This window comes from Trichoderma aggressivum (assembly GCF_033847375.1).
Source record: "Trichoderma aggressivum f. europaeum strain CBS 100526 chromosome Unknown scaffold_039, whole genome shotgun sequence".
Taxonomy (NCBI): domain Eukaryota; kingdom Fungi; phylum Ascomycota; class Sordariomycetes; order Hypocreales; family Hypocreaceae; genus Trichoderma; species Trichoderma aggressivum.
This window is the reverse complement of record NW_026946405.1, coordinates 234,945-254,923: the sequence shown is the minus strand read 5'-3', so window position 1 is coordinate 254,923 and position 19,979 is coordinate 234,945. Positions and strand designations below refer to the sequence as shown.

The 19,979-nt window shown below is 49.6% G+C and overlaps 5 protein-coding genes across 5 annotated transcripts; 1 reads left to right on the top strand and 4 right to left on the bottom strand.

The window, feature by feature from the left end:
* Nucleotides 1–874: 874 nt before the first annotated feature.
* Nucleotides 875–2,705, bottom strand: Triagg1_8230 (uncharacterized protein; the record flags this gene model as incomplete). Its single annotated transcript, XM_062903054.1, has 3 exons — nt 875–1,986; nt 2,037–2,127; nt 2,589–2,705. 3 exons carry the CDS (start codon nt 2,703–2,705, stop codon nt 875–877), a joined length of 1,320 nt encoding a protein of 439 aa, XP_062752859.1.
* A 2,939-nt stretch (nt 2,706–5,644) lies between these two features.
* On the bottom strand, nt 5,645–6,778 carry Triagg1_8229 (uncharacterized protein; the record flags this gene model as incomplete). Its single annotated transcript, XM_062903053.1, has 1 exon — nt 5,645–6,778. The coding sequence occupies one exon, from the start codon at nt 6,776–6,778 to the stop codon at nt 5,645–5,647; it is 1,134 nt and encodes a 377-aa protein (XP_062752858.1).
* A 5,030-nt stretch (nt 6,779–11,808) lies between these two features.
* Nucleotides 11,809–12,777, bottom strand: Triagg1_8228 (uncharacterized protein; the record flags this gene model as incomplete). Its single annotated transcript, XM_062903052.1, has 1 exon — nt 11,809–12,777. One exon carries the CDS (start codon nt 12,775–12,777, stop codon nt 11,809–11,811), a length of 969 nt encoding a protein of 322 aa, XP_062752857.1.
* Nucleotides 12,778–14,369: 1,592 nt separating this feature from the next.
* On the top strand, nt 14,370–16,402 carry Triagg1_8227 (uncharacterized protein; the record flags this gene model as incomplete). Its single annotated transcript, XM_062903050.1, has 4 exons — nt 14,370–14,843; nt 15,006–15,270; nt 15,324–15,567; nt 15,640–16,402. 4 exons carry the CDS (start codon nt 14,370–14,372, stop codon nt 16,400–16,402), a joined length of 1,746 nt encoding a protein of 581 aa, XP_062752856.1.
* A 254-nt stretch (nt 16,403–16,656) lies between these two features.
* On the bottom strand, nt 16,657–18,227 carry Triagg1_8226 (uncharacterized protein; the record flags this gene model as incomplete). Its single annotated transcript, XM_062903049.1, has 2 exons — nt 16,657–17,603; nt 17,675–18,227. 2 exons carry the CDS (start codon nt 18,225–18,227, stop codon nt 16,657–16,659), a joined length of 1,500 nt encoding a protein of 499 aa, XP_062752855.1.
* Nucleotides 18,228–19,979: the final 1,752 nt, after the last annotated feature.

Sequence of the window (19,979 nt, the reverse complement as noted above, 5' to 3'; positions counted from 1 at the left end):
CATGTACGGCGGATAATATAGTCCTAGGAGGCATCCGTTGTTGTGTTTTTTTGTGGTTGGCGCCTGGAGATACGCATGCCCTCAAGTTTCCGCTTTCCCCTCGGGGTGCTCTATCCATGTGTCGACACTGTTCCGATTCTATCTACGGCACCATTCATACATGTACTCTTCTGCCTCTGCCATTCCTCCCTCGACTCGCTTGATGGTCTCTTCTTTATACAATTTCTCGAAGATTTCCTTTTCGTGTCTCGCGGTTCTTCCTTCGTCATACACGCTAGTCTCAGACCTGTACCAGCTGGCATTTATGTTCGTCTTTATCTTCTCCAAGAACCGTGATACTGCCTGTCTTAGGATTCTTTTATAGCCCAACTTTCTGCCATGGACTTGATAGGAGATAGCGTTTGTTTTTTGTTAAACAAATAGGAAAGAGAAATATAAACGGTAAGCTGGTGTTACAGTGATTCCAATTGATCTAAAGCCATTAGTGACAAACTGATGGATAGATGGCTCAATGTAAAATAAACTAAGAAGTGAAAAGAGAAAGAGAAAGAGAGAAAAAGCAAAGCAGCTTAAATTCTTAGACCATCAAGGCACTAACATAGTGTATCCTTGTGAATCCATCCCAGTATGTCGGCCCAAAACCCTATGTTGAACGGCTAAATCAAAGACATGAAACTGTGGCTAGATTTAAAAAAGGGAGATGAAACAATCTAAATAGCATAAAGTGAATATAGCGCCGCTGTTTTAGCCATCATTGAAATTTGCTTTTGGACAAGTTAGCACGCATGCTATGCAGCGGCCGCCCAATCCACGCAAGATGCAAGAGCTGCGGCGAGATGAGCAAGAAATCCATCAATGGTCTTCTCAGTCAAATTTAGCAAGAGAGCCGGCGGTTTAGCTTCTTCGCCTCATAATCGGCACTGCTGCGTTCGCTGAAATGGTGTGACTTTGGAGAGACATCAATCACCGGCATCCCTTTGTACACCGGTTGGTCGTACGCATAAAGCTCCTTCAGTCCTTCGAGATCCTTCTTGGTGACTTGAAGTTTGCTCAGGTCCTCGTGGTATTCCATCACCGACTGAGGATCTTCGCTTCCGAAACGAACAGAAGGGACATGCGCTTCTTTTTTATGGGCAAATTCATGTCGGAGACCCAGAACGTGGCCGATTTCGTGGCTCAAGATGTTGGCTAGGTGGTTTCCATTGCCCCCAGCGAAAATCTTTGGGTACAAGAGCAATTCCGCCGGTTCTGCCCTGGGGAAAAAGGCGTAGGCGAGGTAATCGCTTCTTTGACGATGATCGTAAACAACAGCAAATGCGGCGGGTTCGTAGCGCTTGACCTCCTTGAAGGACGCGCCCTCGCCCTTCCACTTGGTAATCGCTGCCTTCATACCATCTTTCGCTGCCATCGCCGAATCCTTTGAAGGGAAGCTCTCTTCACAAATGAGGTAAGTAAGTTCCGAACCCTTGAACCAGCGTAGAATCTGACTGTCCCACCCAACACGCACGGCAGCACATCCGTGTGGTTGTGTAGCACATTTGCGCTTGGCACGAGGTGCGGCCGTGTTGGTGGCACTAGCCCTAGTTCTAGACGAAGCTTTTTCAGCCTCATCCCCAGCTTCGTCTCCAGCCTTGTCTTTTTCTCCATCAATCTTCAGTACCGGGTCGTAACGTAGGGGGCCTTCACCACGAGTCGGCACATCAAGCCACGGCAGTAGCATGGTGTGCCCAATGACGGCGTTACATGCGTTGTTATCGCCATGTTCAATGTTTCCATCGTCAGTGCTGAGGTCTGTGACGTTGGTTGCATCAGTCAAGGCATCGCCATGATCAATGGCACTGGCCGAAACGCTCATCTCCTCGTCGGAGGATGAGCAACTGGCTTCACAAGATATCGCGCCATTGTAGCCTTTTCCAATGTCATTGTGACTGACATTAGCTTGGTAATTCACCAAGGCCCATGGTTCAGACGTATCTCGCATAGTCTCTGTAAATGTCTGATTAGCAGAGGTTGAACTGGCACACGCTATCAAACACCATCGCGGGTGAAGAGAGGGATACACTCGTCATACCAGCCGTTCCCACCATCATTAGACTCATTATTGGAGGCGACTTGGAGGATCTCGCACTGCTCAGTTGTGGTCAACTGAATTGAACTGGGTTGGAGTAGATGTACTGGAGTGAGATCCTGTGCTCCTTTGTCAGTCGGCCCTTGATCTATCGGGGAGCTTGAGGCCATGGAGCCAGACAGAAGAGAATGCGGATTATGGCGTGATAAAGAATGACCAAGACATGATTGAGGCTGGGGAACGCATTTCGCCTTATTTATTCGTGACTCGGTACGTGGAGGTCAGATGTGTTTGACCGCGAATGCATTATGACTCGTCGATATTTTCTGTACCTCACTGTTAAGTGATGTGTGTAAGATGATGGAAGTCCCGATCCTGTTCCCCTAGCCCGACAGGTAGTTCGGGCGTTGGACACGTCGACTACTTAACGAAGATACTCTTCTGTCTGCTAAGAAACACGCATTCTCGCAAGTATATGTAGATAATGGTCGATACATGGAAGACATGCAGGGACACGCACCCAGTCAGTGGCTTCGCTTGACGACGATGCACCGGCGAGCATCCGCGCGAGGATTGATTGTGAAGTGTCCGCCTGCCATTGGGCGACGATGCGGGCCTCTTCGCTTTGCCATGCCATTCGAGCCGCGATTGATGGTTCGCGGGCACGTTATTCCTACGTGGACGAACCAATCTTTGTCTTTGGATCCCCGGCCACACCCTTACAATACGCCAGTCACTTTATGAACTACCGTCATATTTACCTTCACCGGTCCGTCGCCAGCCATTCCTACAAGGGCCACCCATCACTTACATCTGCACGGGGTAACAGGCACCGTAGCGACCTCGGGCCATATCACGCCAATCAGTTTTATGACATGTCATCCTATGACGCAAATGCATGCAGAAGCTGAATCCATTGTGCTTTGCATGTGTTTGTTCTCGCGCTCGCGCTCGCGTTTTCTCGGGTAATCTACCTACCATGTCTATCTCTTTTGCGCTCTTTAGAATGGGACGGAGTCCTTGCGAGCCAAAGTGCCGAGTCTACCAGACCAGCTTTCTATCCCGGCCTCTTTGTCTATCATGTTTCCAACTGACTGATGATAATGCCTTTTGTGAAATGATCAGCCCTAGGGAAGATCGTATTCGGGTATCTTGACACTGACACCGGGGAAGTTTCCTAGCGGGAGACTACTAAAGTGATCGCTGTCTTAGACAGCACGCTGCCCCAGATGCTAAATCTCGGTATCCATGCAGCCGAGGTTAAAAATGGCTAACATCGGGATTGTCTCTATTTTGATCCACCAGCCGAACTACATACAATCTTAGGTATTGCAGTTAATAGTATGCAGACGCATCTTCTTGAGCCTCCTACGTGTACATGCACATCAATATGCTCTCCTCACGATAGGCGGATAAATACTACTAGTATAGTACTTGTTGGTGAGCGGGACGGGACGGGAGGCAACGGGAGGGACCACTCTCTCTGTACTACTCGTATCCAATGGACGTTTTTGACCATCTAGGCATCTCTGCTGTACTCAGAGTCTCCATACAGCCGTGTCTCCCCCAACGCTATATGTACATGTAATTATCACCACTGGTTTCGCCCCTTTTGTCAGAGGTTACGCTGCATCTCAGATTCTGAGTAACAACCTCAGAACCCGTGATACCACCCACTGCAGATGACAGCGGCGCTAGGCCGAGATGTGTAAATGCACATGTAGGCTCTATGGCCACGTCACTAAAGGATTTAGTAGCCTCGTTGTCAACGTCATTCCGAGGAGAAATGGTCTCTGCACCGAAACGATAATATCGGCAGGCCGCCAGACTTGGAGTAACCTTGCAGTAGTTCAGTGTATAGTTAATAGGTATGTGTTAAGCATCACAATAACCGTATCAGTAAATGAGTCTTCGGCGAGGCTGACGGTATCAATCGATAAGGCGCAAGAGTCTGAGGCAGACTGAGCAGGTGCATGTAGATAGCCTTGATAAAAATGAGAGCGTACCCAAGTATGGGCTGGCGAGAAAACACCTTGATGAAAGATTTGGCGATGCATTTCTTAAACGCTGCATCGTCTACCACAGCTGGAGCAGAAGGACAACCTTGATGTCAACGAGAATCATCGATACTAGGCTTCAAAATCAGCAAATTCCCTTAGAACCTGCTCCATATACTAAAGAGGTCACGGAAATGTTCGATGACAGATGAAAAAAAAAAGAGAGAGAGATACCAAATGTATTATATACATCTGATACTGATGCTTGTGCCGACGGGTTATCAACATTCCCCGCATGATGTGCCCATGAAAATAAGCAGTAATCTATGACCTTTGTACCTAGTATGGAGAGTTCGTGTCGAGGCTCACATAACGCGGGCTCTTAGTCAACCATGGACAATGTGTCCATGGTTGACTAATCTAACCAACACAGCACTTCGCTCGCGTACTCTTTACTTGAAGGGGAGAGCGCGTATTTCTTGAGTATTAGGTAGTGTATTCCTGTTTTTCCCAAGTCACGATATTTTCCCAGTCAGCGTGCCCCCTCCCTCCTGATACTTGAACCATCGCGAGGACCAGGTCAATTTTGAGACCTCCCTTGGCATGCCGCTGGTCATTCCAAAAAAGCCCAAGTTGTCGTCTTATAGCTCGTGACAGTCCGTCACCATTATCCGTTCCAATGTCGCCGATTACAATCTTGGTGGGATCGCCCTTATATCCTGCTCCCAAAAGTCGGATGACGGGTAACATACTATCGTAGGAACGCTTCAAAAGAAATATATATATATATATTAAAATCTAGTTCATTACCATCTTTCTAGGGTGCCACAAACAGTGATAGCCGTCCATGTGTGTTACCAGGCATAGCAGAACCAGGGCCAGCTTAACCGCTCATATGTGCACCTAATGAGATTTTCCACAAACTTTCTTTCTCCAGCTAAGCCGTCATCTATACTCCCATTAATTTATTCGCTACCTAAAAGAAATTTTCCAAAAAATTATATACCTGCCAATTTAAAGTCTAATCCTCGCCATCCAGTGTTTTGTTATCCAAGTATATGTAACGGTCCTGATTTGGCGCCAAGCGCCACCTCGTATTGTAAGAAAAGAAAAGAAGAGCGGACCAAGCATTAAAGAAGATATAAAATAACACCAATTATCGCTAATGCCATTAAGAGAATGGGGAGTATGAAGAGAAGACGACGATTCTCGAACAGAAGGGCAGTCTTTTTCTTGTGGGTATGGGTAAACTCGTGTCGAGGGCCTGGAAGACGACCAACTTCGTGGGCCAAGATGTTGACCAGGTCGTTTTATTGCCCTCAGAAAAACTCAGTGGGTGCACGAGCAATCCGCCGGTAGCGGCCGCAACGCTCTAAGAGAGAAAGCCAGCCATGTACAAAAGAAGAAGTAGGCTGAGGATGAATGTCATCAGTATCGTGTAAAAGATCATGATTTCAACGTTGGACCCATGCAGAAACGGGCGAGCCGGTGAGTTTGTCATCTCAATGGCAGCTGAAGTGACGGAAGATTCTAGGTCGCTACTAAAAGGTGCGATAAAGACGCGATTCTGTCAACATTATCAGCGCAATTCAGTGACCAAGCTGGCGATCAGATTCCTTGGCTCATCGTCTTTGTCAAAAGGCCTTACCGCTGGATCGATGTCACGTATGAGCAGCCCCCCATACTCTACCCTATCGTCTTCATAGAAGCGCTTGAGTTCTTCAAGGTCTTGTTCTTGAACTCGGAAATCGTTAGGATCGTCGAAGTAATTCATAACTGACTGGGGATTCTCGCTCCCAACAAGAAAAGATTGCATTCCTATTCCATTCTCACGGGCATGGGCAAACTCGTGTCGAAGGCCTAGAATATGGCCGAGTTCGTGGGACAGAATACCAGCTAGGCATTCGGCCGCTTGAAGAGTGGTGTATTCATAGACGGTCAGCTTGCGTCGCGCTTCATTTGGGAAAAAGGAGCGAGCATAGACTGCTGGGTCTCCCTTCTCGTAGGTGACGGCGAACGTGGCTGGATCATTGCGGCCAACTTGCTTAAAGGTCACCCCAATATTCTGCCACTTACTGACCGCTGCTCTCATGGCTTCTTCTATCGGGAGATGGTGTGGGAAATTCTCTCCGCAGATGACATAGGTGAGTACGGAGCCCTTGGGCCAACGTGGTATTTCGCCGCCAAAGCCAACGCGTACATCCGCACACCCGTGTGGTTGGGTGAGACATGTACGCTTGGCGTGTGCGGCCGCAGTGTTGGTGGCACAAGACGAAGCGGCACTGGACGGAGTAGCACCAGGCGAAGCATTTTCAGCCTCGTCTCTTTCTTCATCGTCGATCGTGAGTTCTCTAACGTAGCACAGCGCAGCTTCGCCGTCCGTCGGCCCATCAAGCAAACATGAAGGCATTGGGAGTATGTGCGCAACATCGGCTTTATTTGCGCTGTTGTTGGAGCTGTCGGTGTTTCTGTCGTCGGTGTCGAGGTCTGTGGTGATGCTCGTTGCAACAGCCGATGCATCGCTGCGATCAGTAGTACGAGTCGAGACACTCTTGCCCTCTGCTGAGGATGAACGACTGGCTTCGTCGAGGTCCTCCGAGGTCCCGATACTGTAGTCTTTTCCAACATGATTGCCACTGTTATTCTCATGGCGATAACCCAATGCCCATGGCTGAGAAGTATCTCGCAAGATGCCAGCAGACATTGGCTCCATGGTTCGAGATGGCGCGGAGGCTCTCGTACAACTTGGTTATGGCGAAGCGAATTGAGTTTGGTTGGGATGAATGGAGCAGCTGTTGGTCTTGGAGCTGTGGGAGAGCCAAGGATGGAAGAGCCAAGAGGGAGAAGCTGCTCATAATAAGGTAGTAGCTTATAAAAGGGACCTGGAAGGGAAAAAAAAAACGGTGACATTTGGGCATGCGTCCCATCCCATGAACTGATTCGTTCCAACCTTCATGCCAAGGTCAGATGAGCTAAAGCTTTGTCCACTCACCCACCACCGCCAGTGACTTGACGGGGTTTATTTCCTAATGGAGGATACTCCGATGGAAAATTACGAGGGGCGCACGCAACTATCGCAGAGAGCGGAAGACGTTGGAGATGGTCCAGGAACCAGCCGGATCTCGACCTGTCGAGTGCCGTCATCGATCTCCACCCGTTGCATCTTGTCCGGGGGTGCTGGAATACGATTCGCGCTATAAAATGCCATTGGAACCTGTGTATTGGGGTGTAGGAGAGCACGGCGGTCTCATCACGTTGCACGCCGGCCGTTGGGATAGCGCGGCTCGCAACCTTGGTCGTCTGGTGATGATGTGCTACTCGTATGCGCGTCGTCGGAGCAAAGTTCAATGCTTCATTGCCTGTCGCGTTTGCTCCAACAAAGTGTACTGGGATCCCTCTGCGAGTTTCAGGGTGCCTGGCCCACGTGTTCTCCCCATACCTTGTCTTTTCTTTTCCAGCCGCCACCTCGCGATACAACTCGCAGCCGGACAATAAATGACCAGTCATGTTTTGCCCAGCACTCAGCTTTGTTCATCGCCCCATCGCAATTTATCGAGGAAGCCGATGCCTGTCTCGAAAATTTTCATGCTCACCCATGCCGCACTCTTCGACTTGTAATTCAGAGTGTTGGGTTCCTGATCTAGGTACCTGGTAGTCATACTACCTTAGACGGCGTATCAGCGATGCCATCACGGTTTGGCGATATGCATGGTTAACGGCGATGTCTTGATGACTGCCTGATGCCTCTAGGTACCTGTACTGCCAAAGTACTTTTGGTCGCTGTTGTACTTGTAGGTGTTGCAGCTCTTTTTGTTCTTGCGTCTGCACGGGGCAGCAGTGGCAAATACTCGTACATGCCCATCAGCCTCACATGCGAATGCAAGCATTGAAAGAAAATGATCCTGGCCCGACTCCGCATGCTTCGCAGTTGTTGTTTTTCTTAGTCTACTTGCTCCCCCTTTTTTTCGGTGAAATGCCACGTTTGATAATCTCCTTTGAGGCGCTACGCATGCGGCCATGCCATGGATGATGATACCTCTTATCACGACTTGAGACTGTACGGAGTGGCTAAGCTGGGGGTTCCCGGATATTTCCCATGACCGTGCAGCCACAGAAGCATCATGTCCAATGGGTATCTCAATGGATCGTTTCACTGATCGAACTTTGCCCAGGGTCAAAAGTACCACAGGTCCCCGTACCTGTACTAAAAATATCGGGCACGGTACTCCATGCTCGGCTATCTTGTCGTAGTGCGAGCTAGGTACCTTTTAGTCCCTAGTGGGTACCGGGAGATTAGCCTGCTCCAGAAGGATCTGCGCATTAGAGTGTTGCTCCACACTCTTCACGGCACGGTAACCGCTCTCCTCGTTACCATTTGTTTTTAAATGTCGAGCCGCAATATGTAATTCAACTTCCAGGCAATGCCCGTGTAGGTAGTCGTTCACTCTCTCTCGCACCTCGTCGCTTTCTTTACAATAGGTAGGTACTGGATTACTACCTAGTAGGTACTTCCTGGGTACCAGCGTACCAACCCTAAGGGGAACCACTTCCAGGCGTCCAAGTGCTGAACGAACCTAAACTCCCGTTTTTACCCCCAATCACGAATCCAGGCTGAAGCGATTGGCCTCGCAGCACCCCTGCGGGATTAGATCAAGAACCTTGTATTTTGCCCAGCTCCGCCCTGATGCTGTACGAAAACGAGTACCTACTGAGTGGATTCGCCCTCCCAAGCGCAGACCGGCGACCGGCGGGGGCCAGGTGAAGCACAGATATTGACAACATGTCTGGCATCTTTTGCTATTTCGCCAACAAAGCCGCACACTGCTGACAATCAAATTAGCCGGCTGGTCCAGCTCGCACGTTGTTTTATCAGGAGCCAAGCTGCGTATGAGATCCTGAGTACCGGTATCAAGGCGCGTGATATTATCCGTCCAGATGCCGATGATGCGAATGGCCTCTATCGACGCGTCGCCAAACAGACTGGTGCCCTCATCGCCGTCATTTCGCAGAGAGGTGGTGTCTGCGCCAAGAGTGAGAATATCAGCTGAATTGTTGACCCTGCCGTTGGCTCTTGTTGATTACAGGCCAATCCCGTCAGCCTTGGTTGGTTGGTCTTTTGCTACCACCCCGTGAGCACGTGGTAGTTTAATAGCAGCGTCGCACCATCTCCAATCTGCCGTGGTCAAAGCGACGCTGCATATCCAAAAGGGTAAATAAGCCATCCAGATGGTTTGTGTTACCACCTGTCAACACCGGTTTGGGAATCACCCGTGTTCGAAATGTTCTTGTGCCCTGCGCAATTTCGCGTCGTTCGGCTGTACCTGGCAAGGCTTTTGCTGCCCCGTAGCGATATCGAGTTCCGAAAACACCAAACAGGCCACCCACTGATACCGAAGCTTCTTGACACACCGAATGACGATGAGTTGCAAACGGCTGAGCCTACCAATGGCACTAAGCGTCCTTTGTCCCCCCCTTTTTTTTTTCTCTGTGATATTCCTCCTCTCTTTCTTTCGCACTCTTCCGGGTCGATCGGGACGGAGGATCGAGTTGATGATAGAGCCACGCCATGGACCAAACGTCTCATCACATCCTGAGAAGCGTTTAATCGACTTTCCAGTAGCCATCGTAATCTTGCGGCTGCTGTCGGTGCATCAGCAGGTTGAGCCTCTCATTGTTTCTAGTCTTTGCTAGTTCATACCGGCTTGTTCTTGAGGCCCAAAATGCAAAGTACACCAGACCAAATTTTCTTGCGGGACACTCTTTGTATTTATACTTCGTTACTCTATCTTGACGCTAGGTAGCCATCAAGATCAACCGAACGGGTATCTCCGGCAGGGGAATTTTCGCCGGAGAAATCTCTGATTGGAGAGTTTACGTCGGGGAAATCTGTGATTGGGAAACCGTATCAACTAGAGGTTGTTTCAGCGGCTGTTCGGGTATCTTGAGTCGGGTAAATTCATGGAGGTAACACTGTTAGTGGGATATCAAAGAGGGATTCCCATTCAAGGGTCTGGAACCGACTGGTAATACCTCGTGTGTGCCGAGTTACTCGTACTCGTACAATCAGAACTGCAAGCATCGTGTCGTCGCATTCGCAGTTCCAGGCGCGTGTACGAAATTCGAGCAGTATATTCTGTTTGGTTGTGTGCTATCCTGGCTTTTTCCTCCCCAATGGGTCCCCCCCGAGTTTTCCTTTTATCTATCCTCCTTTATTAGTCATTGTGCCTGGAATAGCTCTTTATTGTATGGATGCGTATGTGTTTTGGTTGTCCGTTCTAAACACTATTAACTAGTAGGTATAGTAGCTAGGGTAGATCTCTTTATCCTCAAGGGGCTGGATTATGCTACTTTATTACCAGTATCGTTCATAGAGAACACACAGATAAACAAACAAACAAACAAACAATAAAAACACGATACGGTTACGGAGCATGAAGAGTCGATGCTCTTGCCGGCAGAAAGATCCGAACTCCCACACCAACGAACTCATCAACTACCACCGCGTTCGCCACCGACCGCAAATCACCAACCCCCAATCACCGACCCCCAATCCCAAGCCACGAATCGCGGATAAATAAGCCACCCATTCAAGGTAGCTAGCTACACAGCCTCACTAATACGAGCATGTAATACTAGGGCTGTTTACACATTGATGTTTCCAGCCAGCTACAAATTCCGCCATGTAGGGGCAAGGTAATGCAAGTGCATATGTGTCTGAGAAACCTCCTTGATAGCAGACTAAGCGTACAGTTCTAGGCCGCAGTATCGTCTACGGACCACGTGAAGTCGCTTATAACGCTCCAGAGTAGGTGTAGGGAAACTGCCTGAATGTTGACGGAGCAATTGATATGCCGCGGGCGATTCCGGGGAGCTTAGGTCGTTGTCTTGCAGTTCGTAATACTCTGCCATCTTGACGCGCTCCACGGTCGATGATTGCAATTTTGGTGGCATTTCCTCTTTTTCCTGCGCGCGTAGAGCTGATGATAGGCAATTTATTGTCGCAATAGTGCTTCACTAGATCAACGTCTGTGTCGATGGTGTCGATAATGAAACTTCCCCCTATTTACCTCTTACGAGGATGCTAGGAACAGTGAAGGTCCACGTATGTCCTTGAATGTACATAGACAGTCACTTCACTGACCTTAATAGTACTCACCTTGGCCCGGCAGATTTGGAGTCAATCATGCAAGCACGCGCAGTTACAGGATCAAGGTTCACAGTCTATAAATCGCCCGTGTTGCCCTAGAAAAGCGGCGAGATTTTCACAATCTTTTTTCTATCCAAGCTATAATCCACGGTTCTTGCATAATTCGCGTTTCTATTAATTTATCACTCAGGCGGAAAGAAAAGGACAGACAGAAGAGAAAGACGAAAAGAAAAAGAAGAAGAAGGGGCAGGGGGGAATTCGTTAACCCATAGTCCAATCCTCGCCATGATCCGTCTAAGTACTACTAAGGTACCCAAGCGCTACATCGCCCTAACAGAAAAGAAAAGAAAAGAAAAAAAGAGCCAGGCAAGTGCAAAAGAAGAAATAAAATAGCACCCATCATCACCGATACTGTGAAGAGTATAAGGAACGGGACGACAAGAGTGTCGGCTCTATGCTGCATCGTGGTGCCGACGCCGAACCAATTCAAATATGGACGGGTGGTCCATATCGTTCGTGAACGGCGGTTGCAGCAATATAAGATACTGGAGTGTTACTTGAAGGCCAAGAAGAAGAAGGTGATGCCTGCCGTCTTATTAGAGTAATTCAGAAAGCGAATCGGTATCACGACTCATCATCATTATCTTGCCGAAAAACCATACCTTTGGATTGACGTCAAGGATAGATAGTTTCCCATATTTTACCTTGTCATATGCATAGAAACGTTCTAACTCTTCAAGATCTTGTTCCCTTACTTGGGGTTGTTCTGGGTGGTCAAAATAGTTCATAATCGAATCGGGATTCTCGCTCCCAAACAGAACAGAAGGACATCCTTTCTCTCTCTTATGAGCAAACTCGTGTCGAAGGCCTAGGATATGACCAACTTCGTGGGCCAAGATGTTGGCCAGGTAATCTGGCTCTCGGAGACTGGACGGGTACACGAGCAATTCGCGCGACGGTTCATTAGGGAAGAAAGAGCAAGCATAAGCCTGTCTATGGCGGTTTTCATATATGACTGCAAATGTTGCTGGATCATTACGGGCGACTTGTTTAAAGCTCACACCAACGTTATTCCACATGCCGATTGCTGCTTTCATGGAGTCTTCCACCAAGGACGAGAGAGGGGCAGGGAAGCTTTCGACGCAGACGACATAGCTGAGTTCAGAGCCTCTCCGCCAGCGTGGTATTTCGCCGTCCCATCCAATGCGTACTTCGGCACATCCATGCGTTTGTGTGACGCATCTATATTTAGTAGCTGCTGTAGGAACAAGACAAACCTCTTGGCCACGGCACCCAGCTGTAATGTTGTTAATAACCTTCGCAGCTAGCAAGATATCTCCAGCTTGGTTTCCATCACTATCCGTCTTTGGTCTATCATGAACCGGTAAAGAAGAAATGGAAAGGCCGGATGTGCAGAAAGGAGGCTCTATACGCTTGTAGTTGTGTTCTCTCATATTGCTGTGCCCAGGATTAGGGCTCAAAATGGTCGTCTCGGTAATTGAAGCAGCATCATTAGCGACAGAAGAAGGAATGCTCATTTCGCACTCTGCAGACATGTAGCCCATTTCACTGAGCGGTACACTATGGATGCAAAAGCTAGTGTTATAGCATTTGACAGACGGCCAGGGAGCCGTGGTATGGGGAGCCTTGTCATTCGATGCAGGCAGGGGCGTCTTCATCATCCACACACTCTTTTCGGCTCCAAGAATGGCTCACCTCTAAGGCTACCACTGTGTTGCCCGCTTGTGAAATTTGGATCGAGTATGAAAAGATTTGAGTTAGAAGCAGGTTCACTCTGGCTGATTGGTTCTGCTTCGGCGGTTCAAGGTGAAGACAAGGTGCTCAGTCAGCAAGGTTAGGAGAATGGATGTTTAAAGAGGTATCAAGAAAGAGAAGTCGTCGAATAATTCAACTTGGGGTGGGCATCTCTTATTATATTTGCAATAATATATATATACTAGTGTAATATTTGTTGCCTCCATCAATGGGAAGAGGCCCGGGTTTGTATAAACAGGTCGCTGCAACCAGAGGAGAGGAAAGCAGTAGTGGCTTCAGAGCCAATCAGAGAATGCCAGAGGTAGGTATTTTACAGTAGCTCTGAACCCACCTACAAAAACGGGGTTACTTCACAATCGATAAGACTCGCCAACAAAACAACACAAGCCACAGAGTTTTTCCCTTCTCTCAACATTGAAGATTTCTTCTCATCTCCCACACTACATCACCTTCACGCTGCAGTGCACGAAGCTCCCTTGAGTCCAATGCTCTCAACACCGATTCAAAGCTCAAGACTACATCGAGTCTGGAAAACGCTCGAGTCGGCATCAACGGTAGGACTCCGTGTTTCTCTTGTTTCTCGTGCGTGAATTCGCAGCGCATCCATGCCAGCCACTCAATCTCTCCACGAGTCTCTCTTCCTTGCGCGGCGCGTCTTGCGTTTGCGCCTGGAAGGGCTGGCGTATCGGTTGCAGACGAGACTATCTCGATAATCTCGTCTTCTGTTCTGCTGCAAGACAAATGGACCTTCATAGTCCATGCCGATTCGACTTCCCTCTGGGGATGCTGCTCACCTCGGTGTGGCTCCTAGCGATCCTACATTTGCTTGCCTTTTGTGACTGAACGCGTTTGTAAAATTGCCCTAAGCATAGGTACTGTCCGAGGTGCTGTATGTCCGGAACACTGTTGCCGTGTTATCCAGATATGGTGTTGCATTCGCTGGCTATAACTATAACGCCCTTTAAAGCCGAAGAAATGGTGTACTATTTTCGTCGCCCACGGCTTGGAGCCCCAAAAACCTGAAATGCCGCCTTCCAACGTCCAAATGTGGGAGCGCGTGCATGAATATCGAAAGGTACCCTCTAGGAGTAATCACTTACGTCACCCCCGCTGTATCCTCCGCCATTGTATTGCCTTATCGTCCAATCTCTTACAGTGGTTAAGTCATGAGGTACAAGTACCTCAACACCACTGTTTACATCGTCATTCTCCTCATTTGCTACATACCTAGTATCCTAGAGAGCCTTCTTACAAGTGTCCTTGGCAACAACTATTTCATTTTAGCCTATCCCATTCCTTCCTATCGTCTCTTCTGTTGCTTTTTGAATAGCTCGGATCAGCCATCTTGTTTCCCTGTAAACCCACTCCTCACCATCTCACCATGGGCTCCGTCAAGTTTGGAGACCTCCCGCTTAGCACTATTGGCCCTCTGGATTGCGCTCTCACTGGAACGGCACTTCTGAATAGCCCCATTTTCAACAAGGGATCTGCCTTTCCGCCATCAGAGCGTCAAGAGTTCAACCTGACGGGACTGCTTCCAGCAAATGAGCAGTCCCTCGAGCATCAGGTTGAGCGCGCCTATCAGCAATACCTGTCCAGAAGCGATGACCTAGCCAAAAACACATTTCTGACCTCATTGAAGGACCAGAATGAAGTGCTGTACTTCAAGCTGCTGCTCACTCACCTCAAGGAAATGTTCAGCGTAGTCTATACTCCAACCGAGGGTGATGCCATTCAGAACTACTCTAGGCTTTTTCGTCGCCCAGAAGGTTGCTTCTTGGATATCAACCATCCCGAGAACGTGGAGCAAGATCTTGCCCTTTGGGGAACTGCGGATGATGTCGACTATATTTGCGTGACAGGTATACTTGTCTTCTGATCTTCCGTCTTGTTTTTCACTAACTGTTTCTCAGACGGCGAGGAAATCCTTGGAATCGGCGATCAGGCATGTCGCGGCTCTACCATGAATACCGAAATGATTTCACCTTCATCTAACTAACCTTCTTTCTCGCGTTAGGGCGTTGGAGGCATTCTCATATCGGGAGCAAAGCTGACCCTTGCGTCCCTTTGCGCTGGTGTTCATCCCAACCGAACTCTCCCGGTAGTCATAGACTGCGGCACAGACAATGAAGACCTGCTCAATGATGATCTTTATCTCGGCCTCCATCAACGTCGAGTAAGAGGCAAACAATATGATGATTTCATCCAGACATTTGTCGAAGCGGCTCGGAAGCTGTTCCCGCGAGCTTACATCCACTTTGAGGACTTTGGTCTTAAGAACGGTATATTCCCTAATTTCCGGGGTTTAGCTTTAAGATGCTAAGTTAGACTACAGCTCGGCGTCTGCTAGAACTGTATCGTCCCAAGATCGCCTGCTTCAATGACGATGTCCAAGGAACAGGCTGTGTGACCCTTGCTGCCATCATGGCTGCTCTCCATGCTAGTAAACAGAAACTCAGCGACTCCCGCATGGTCATTTTTGGTGCGGGAAGTGCTGGAGTTGGCATTGCAGATCAAGTCAGAGACGCTATTGCTGCGGAAATGAACATTGATCACGAGAAGGCTTCGCAGCAGATCTGGTAAGTCTAGTCGTCCATATCAGTGATCAGTAGTGAAAAGAAGAAGAGTTTTGCTAATGCTGCACAATGCAGGTTGATCGACAAGCCTGGCCTCCTAACGTCAAAAGTCGATGTCTCAGACGCTCAAAAGATGTACGTCAAAGATGCATCTAAATGGAGCGATAACACCACCCTCCTTTCAGTCGTCAAGCAAGTGAATCCCAACATTCTCATTGGAACATCTACCGTGCCCGGAGCATTTACGGAAGAGATCGTCAAGGCCATGCACGAAAACTGCCCACGCCCAATCATCTTCCCGCTCTCCAACCCAACGAGGCTTCATGAGGCAAAACCGGCCGATCTGCTTAAGTGGACCAATGGCCAGGCGCTTGTCGCGACAGGATCTCCCTTTGATCCCGTCACGGGCCCCTGGGGGAAGGACGGGGGCGATATCACGATTGAGATTGCCGAGTGCAACAACTCGGTGGTTTTCCCTGGCATTGGCCTTGGTTGCATTCTCAGTCGTGCAAAATTGCTCACCGACCGCATGCTCGTTGCGGCAGTTCAAGGCGTCGCGGCACTTAGCCCAACGCTCAAAGATCCGACAGCAACTCTCCTACCAGATGTGGAGGAAGTGAGATCCGTCAGCGTCCAAGTTGCAAAGAGCGTGATCAAGGCGGCCGTGGAAGAAGGTGTGGCGATGGAAAAGGGCATCCCGTCCGACGACGGCGATCTTGAAGAGTGGATTAAGGAGCAGATGTGGAATCCAGAATATCGCCCGCTGAGGCTCGTCAAGATGGAGGACGCGACGAGGGCGGCCAAGGGAGAGCTTGGAAAGGCCATGCCTGGACTGTAGCACAGGATGGTGAGGAGAAGGAAAACACGGGGTGTAGAACTTGGCAGCGAGTAGACATGGACGTCGATTGAATACTAGAAATTCGTTATAGACTGCCTATTGAATAGAGTAAACTTAAAAAGAATAAGATACTTGATCGCAGGAACGTGATGAGTTTCACCGGATACAACCGCATCGACCCACAACACAGATATAATAAAAATGTTTCACAGATATTGTCCAGAATTATCAAAAAGCCTACGGCGGTGTATCATTTACTCGGTATCATCATCGGATTCCTCCTCCTCTTCCTCGTCATCGTCCTCCTCTTCAGCACTCGCTCTGGCGTGGTTGACACCAACTTGCATGCGTCTAGCAACATACCACTGGGCCACAATGCCAGCAGAGAGCACAAGAGACTCCTTTATCCAAGCGGACACCCACTCCCTGGGGTCAAGCTCGCCCGTTTCGACGATGCTTCGGATATCCTCATGGACGCGGTTATGAAGAGATCCCGGAACGTCGTCTCCGGACTGAGGAGTCATAGGAAGGGGAGCCTCGAGCCAGCGAGCCCACTTGGCGGGGATAGGCTGGCTGGTGGTGCCGTATTCAATTTCGTGAACCGGGTCAATAATGAAAATGGCGAAGCGGAACTCTTCTTCATTTTCCTCCTCGGCATCCTCAGCCTCCTTCCCCTTTTCGGCCGCCGCAGTTCGACCGAAAAGAGCCTTGTCGTGGTCAGTGACAATGGCTTGGACAGACAAGAACAAGTCCGATGTCCGGATGGAACCAGGCTCGCTGATACCCGACCTCGCCTCTGTCTTGACGGCTTCGACGCCTCCCTTTGTGGCAAAGTACTCGGTCGCATAAGACTCTGCATTGACGCGGCAAAGCTTTGTGCCTTCAACAAGACCCTTGACCACGCCCAGCTCGCGAGCCTGGTCAACTTGTCTCCACCAAGGGCCATCGTCCCAGCCAGCGGCGTTGTCGTGAGGTCGCGGGGCGCCACTTTCGTGACCCCTCTGGACAACCTTGAGCTCACCGCCTTCCACCTGCTGCATGACGTCGGAGAAGACTTCGTAGATCAGAGGGTCAAGAGAGGGGTATCCGACCATGTCGTGGGTAATGTGAATGAGAAGGCGTTCGTGGGAGCCGATGGGAGGTGCGATGGTGTTGATGATGTTGGATAGAGTTGGTAGAGCCCGGTTGCGAATCTCGTCGCCTTGAAGCCAGAGTGTTAGCTAGATACATTGAAGCTTGCGTCGAGGATAACGGATGAAGCTCGAGACCTACCATAGCTCCTCAGTGTGTTGACATCAATGCCGCTTCGGAGGCCCTTGACCTGTTCTGCCCACTTCTGAGCTTCTTCGTTCTGCTGGATCTGGTTATAGGCAGCCTCGGCCTGCTTCATGACGCCGGTCGCAGTCGACAGGATGCCACCCCACCAGCCGCCTCCAGACTGCTGAGGCTGCGCCTGTTCGGCGGCCCTCCTCTCCGATTCATGGAGCTCGGAGCTGGTGGCGCTGGGAGTGAAGCTGGCTCGAAGGCTCCTGGAGCTGTCGGTGGACTTGCGCGCAGCGGCTGCCTTTTCGTCGCCGGCAGGAGGAGTAGCCGTTGAGCGTCGGGCGATGGTCTCCTTGAGACGAGGCGTGTGCGGGCGGGACGCAGGCGAGGGAGCAAGCTCGGATTCGAGGTCGGCGAGGATATCGTCGTTGCCAATGGCCTTGGCGGCAGCAGACGTCGGCTTCTTGGATGGCTTCTTGGCCTTGGATTCGTCGCCAATGCCCGAGAAGAGCTCGTCGAGATTGTCGTCGGCGGGCGCCGCCTTGGACTTTTTGGAGGCCATGGCGGGATATAAGAGCTGATGGCTGGCGATGAATCGGATGCTATGACGGGAGATGCTGCTGACGCTGGCGATGCAGGTGTTTGTAATTGATTGATTGTTTGGTACCTCAGCTGTGCTGTGTTTCTGGGTGGAATACGGAGTAGCGCGGTATGCAGTGGTGGGGTAGCGATTGCAGGTCGAAAAGGTATAAAAAGAAGCTTGGGGGGGTGGTCAGCAAATGGAGGTGCATTCCAGCAGCTTACAGGTACATACAGGTGCTCGTATTGTACGAAATACCGCTGAATATCAAGCAACAGAGTCTGCACAACTTGATGAGGCACAGAAGAGAAATGTTTACGATGATTCAAACAGCAGTGGGATGGTGTTGTTGAAAAGTGAGCGGAGAGTGAGAGACAAGTGACAAGGCAGCTGGTGATTAAAAGCGGCCATCTGGGCACATGTGAGAGGCAGCAGCAGATTCAGCGGGCCTGCAGTTGGTTTAGCGCAGGCTGGCCACCAAGACCAACAAGATTACAAACACCCACGCGTCGAATTATACGCCTGTTTCAAGTACCTACTATCAATCATATCTATATTTTTATAGTAACTGCTATTATAGCTACACTTCTCTAGTAACTGCTATTATATGTATATGTCCATTAGTACATGCTATTGTGGTTGCCTTGATATTCGGGTGCCAGCGGAATATTACCAAGGTATTCCCCTTCGAATGTACGAAGTACAAAAGCACCAATCGATGAACTGATTAGGTGCGGATATTGATGAATGTATGCACTTATTTATTTTGTGATCTCGCTTTTTCTGACCTCCACTTGTGGCCCCGTTGCAGCCAAAAGTATGAATCTTTGGCGGTGGGTACCTGGACGAGTACGGGCGGGCATCTGGATGGATGCGTTGTGTTGTCCGGTGTTGACATCTGCAGGTGGTCAAAGTACATGTGTCATTGTCACGCGGTGGGTGTTGTGACTGAGGGCGAGGTGCCGCTTTTGGTAGCGGTGATGTAGCGGTACTTGCAGCAACACGAGGCATTTGGTACCTTGATGAGAGTTGCAAGGTGGAAAACAGGTTGCCCGCCCTGCCTACAAATGTTGACAACGCATCTGCTACAGGTAGTATTGAAGCGTCATAGAGGTATCAATCTGATCTAGATAATAGTCTACGGAGAGGTAGTTATGTAATGCACACAGCCGCAGGATCAATCCTACCGATCCATTAATAGAAGGGTTAGCAGTAGGCAGTACCACCAAGGTGCTCAGCTTACGCTGCGTATCAGGACACAAGCCACAGCGGGCCTTGTTGCTCTTTGGTGATGAAGCAGCCCAGCGTTGCTACCTTACCTTGGGTGCCCATCTTGTATAAGTCGACGAAGCACTAAAACCCTCAAGCATGCCCTACGGCTACAGGCGAGAGCAGGGCCTGATGCTCGTTTGTGAGGCGCGCGCCAGGCCGGAACAAGCCTAGAAGAACATCCATCCCAAACAAAATACCTGTTTACCCGCGATGAGATGGATTCGATGGTTTCTGGCTGATGAAATAGAGAAACACTGGAGGTACCAAGTGAGGAGGCTCAAGATTAACACGTAACGTGTCGATTACCTTACTTCACTCTTATAACATTGGAAGCGTAATCTGGGTCTGGAAGGGGGGCAATTATGGAACAAGATGGAATAAGGTTGCCAGAGGAGGTATGACTCCGTAAAAGTACACGGCCCCAGCGGTGCGCGCTCAAGTGATGCCGTACTGGTACATGTG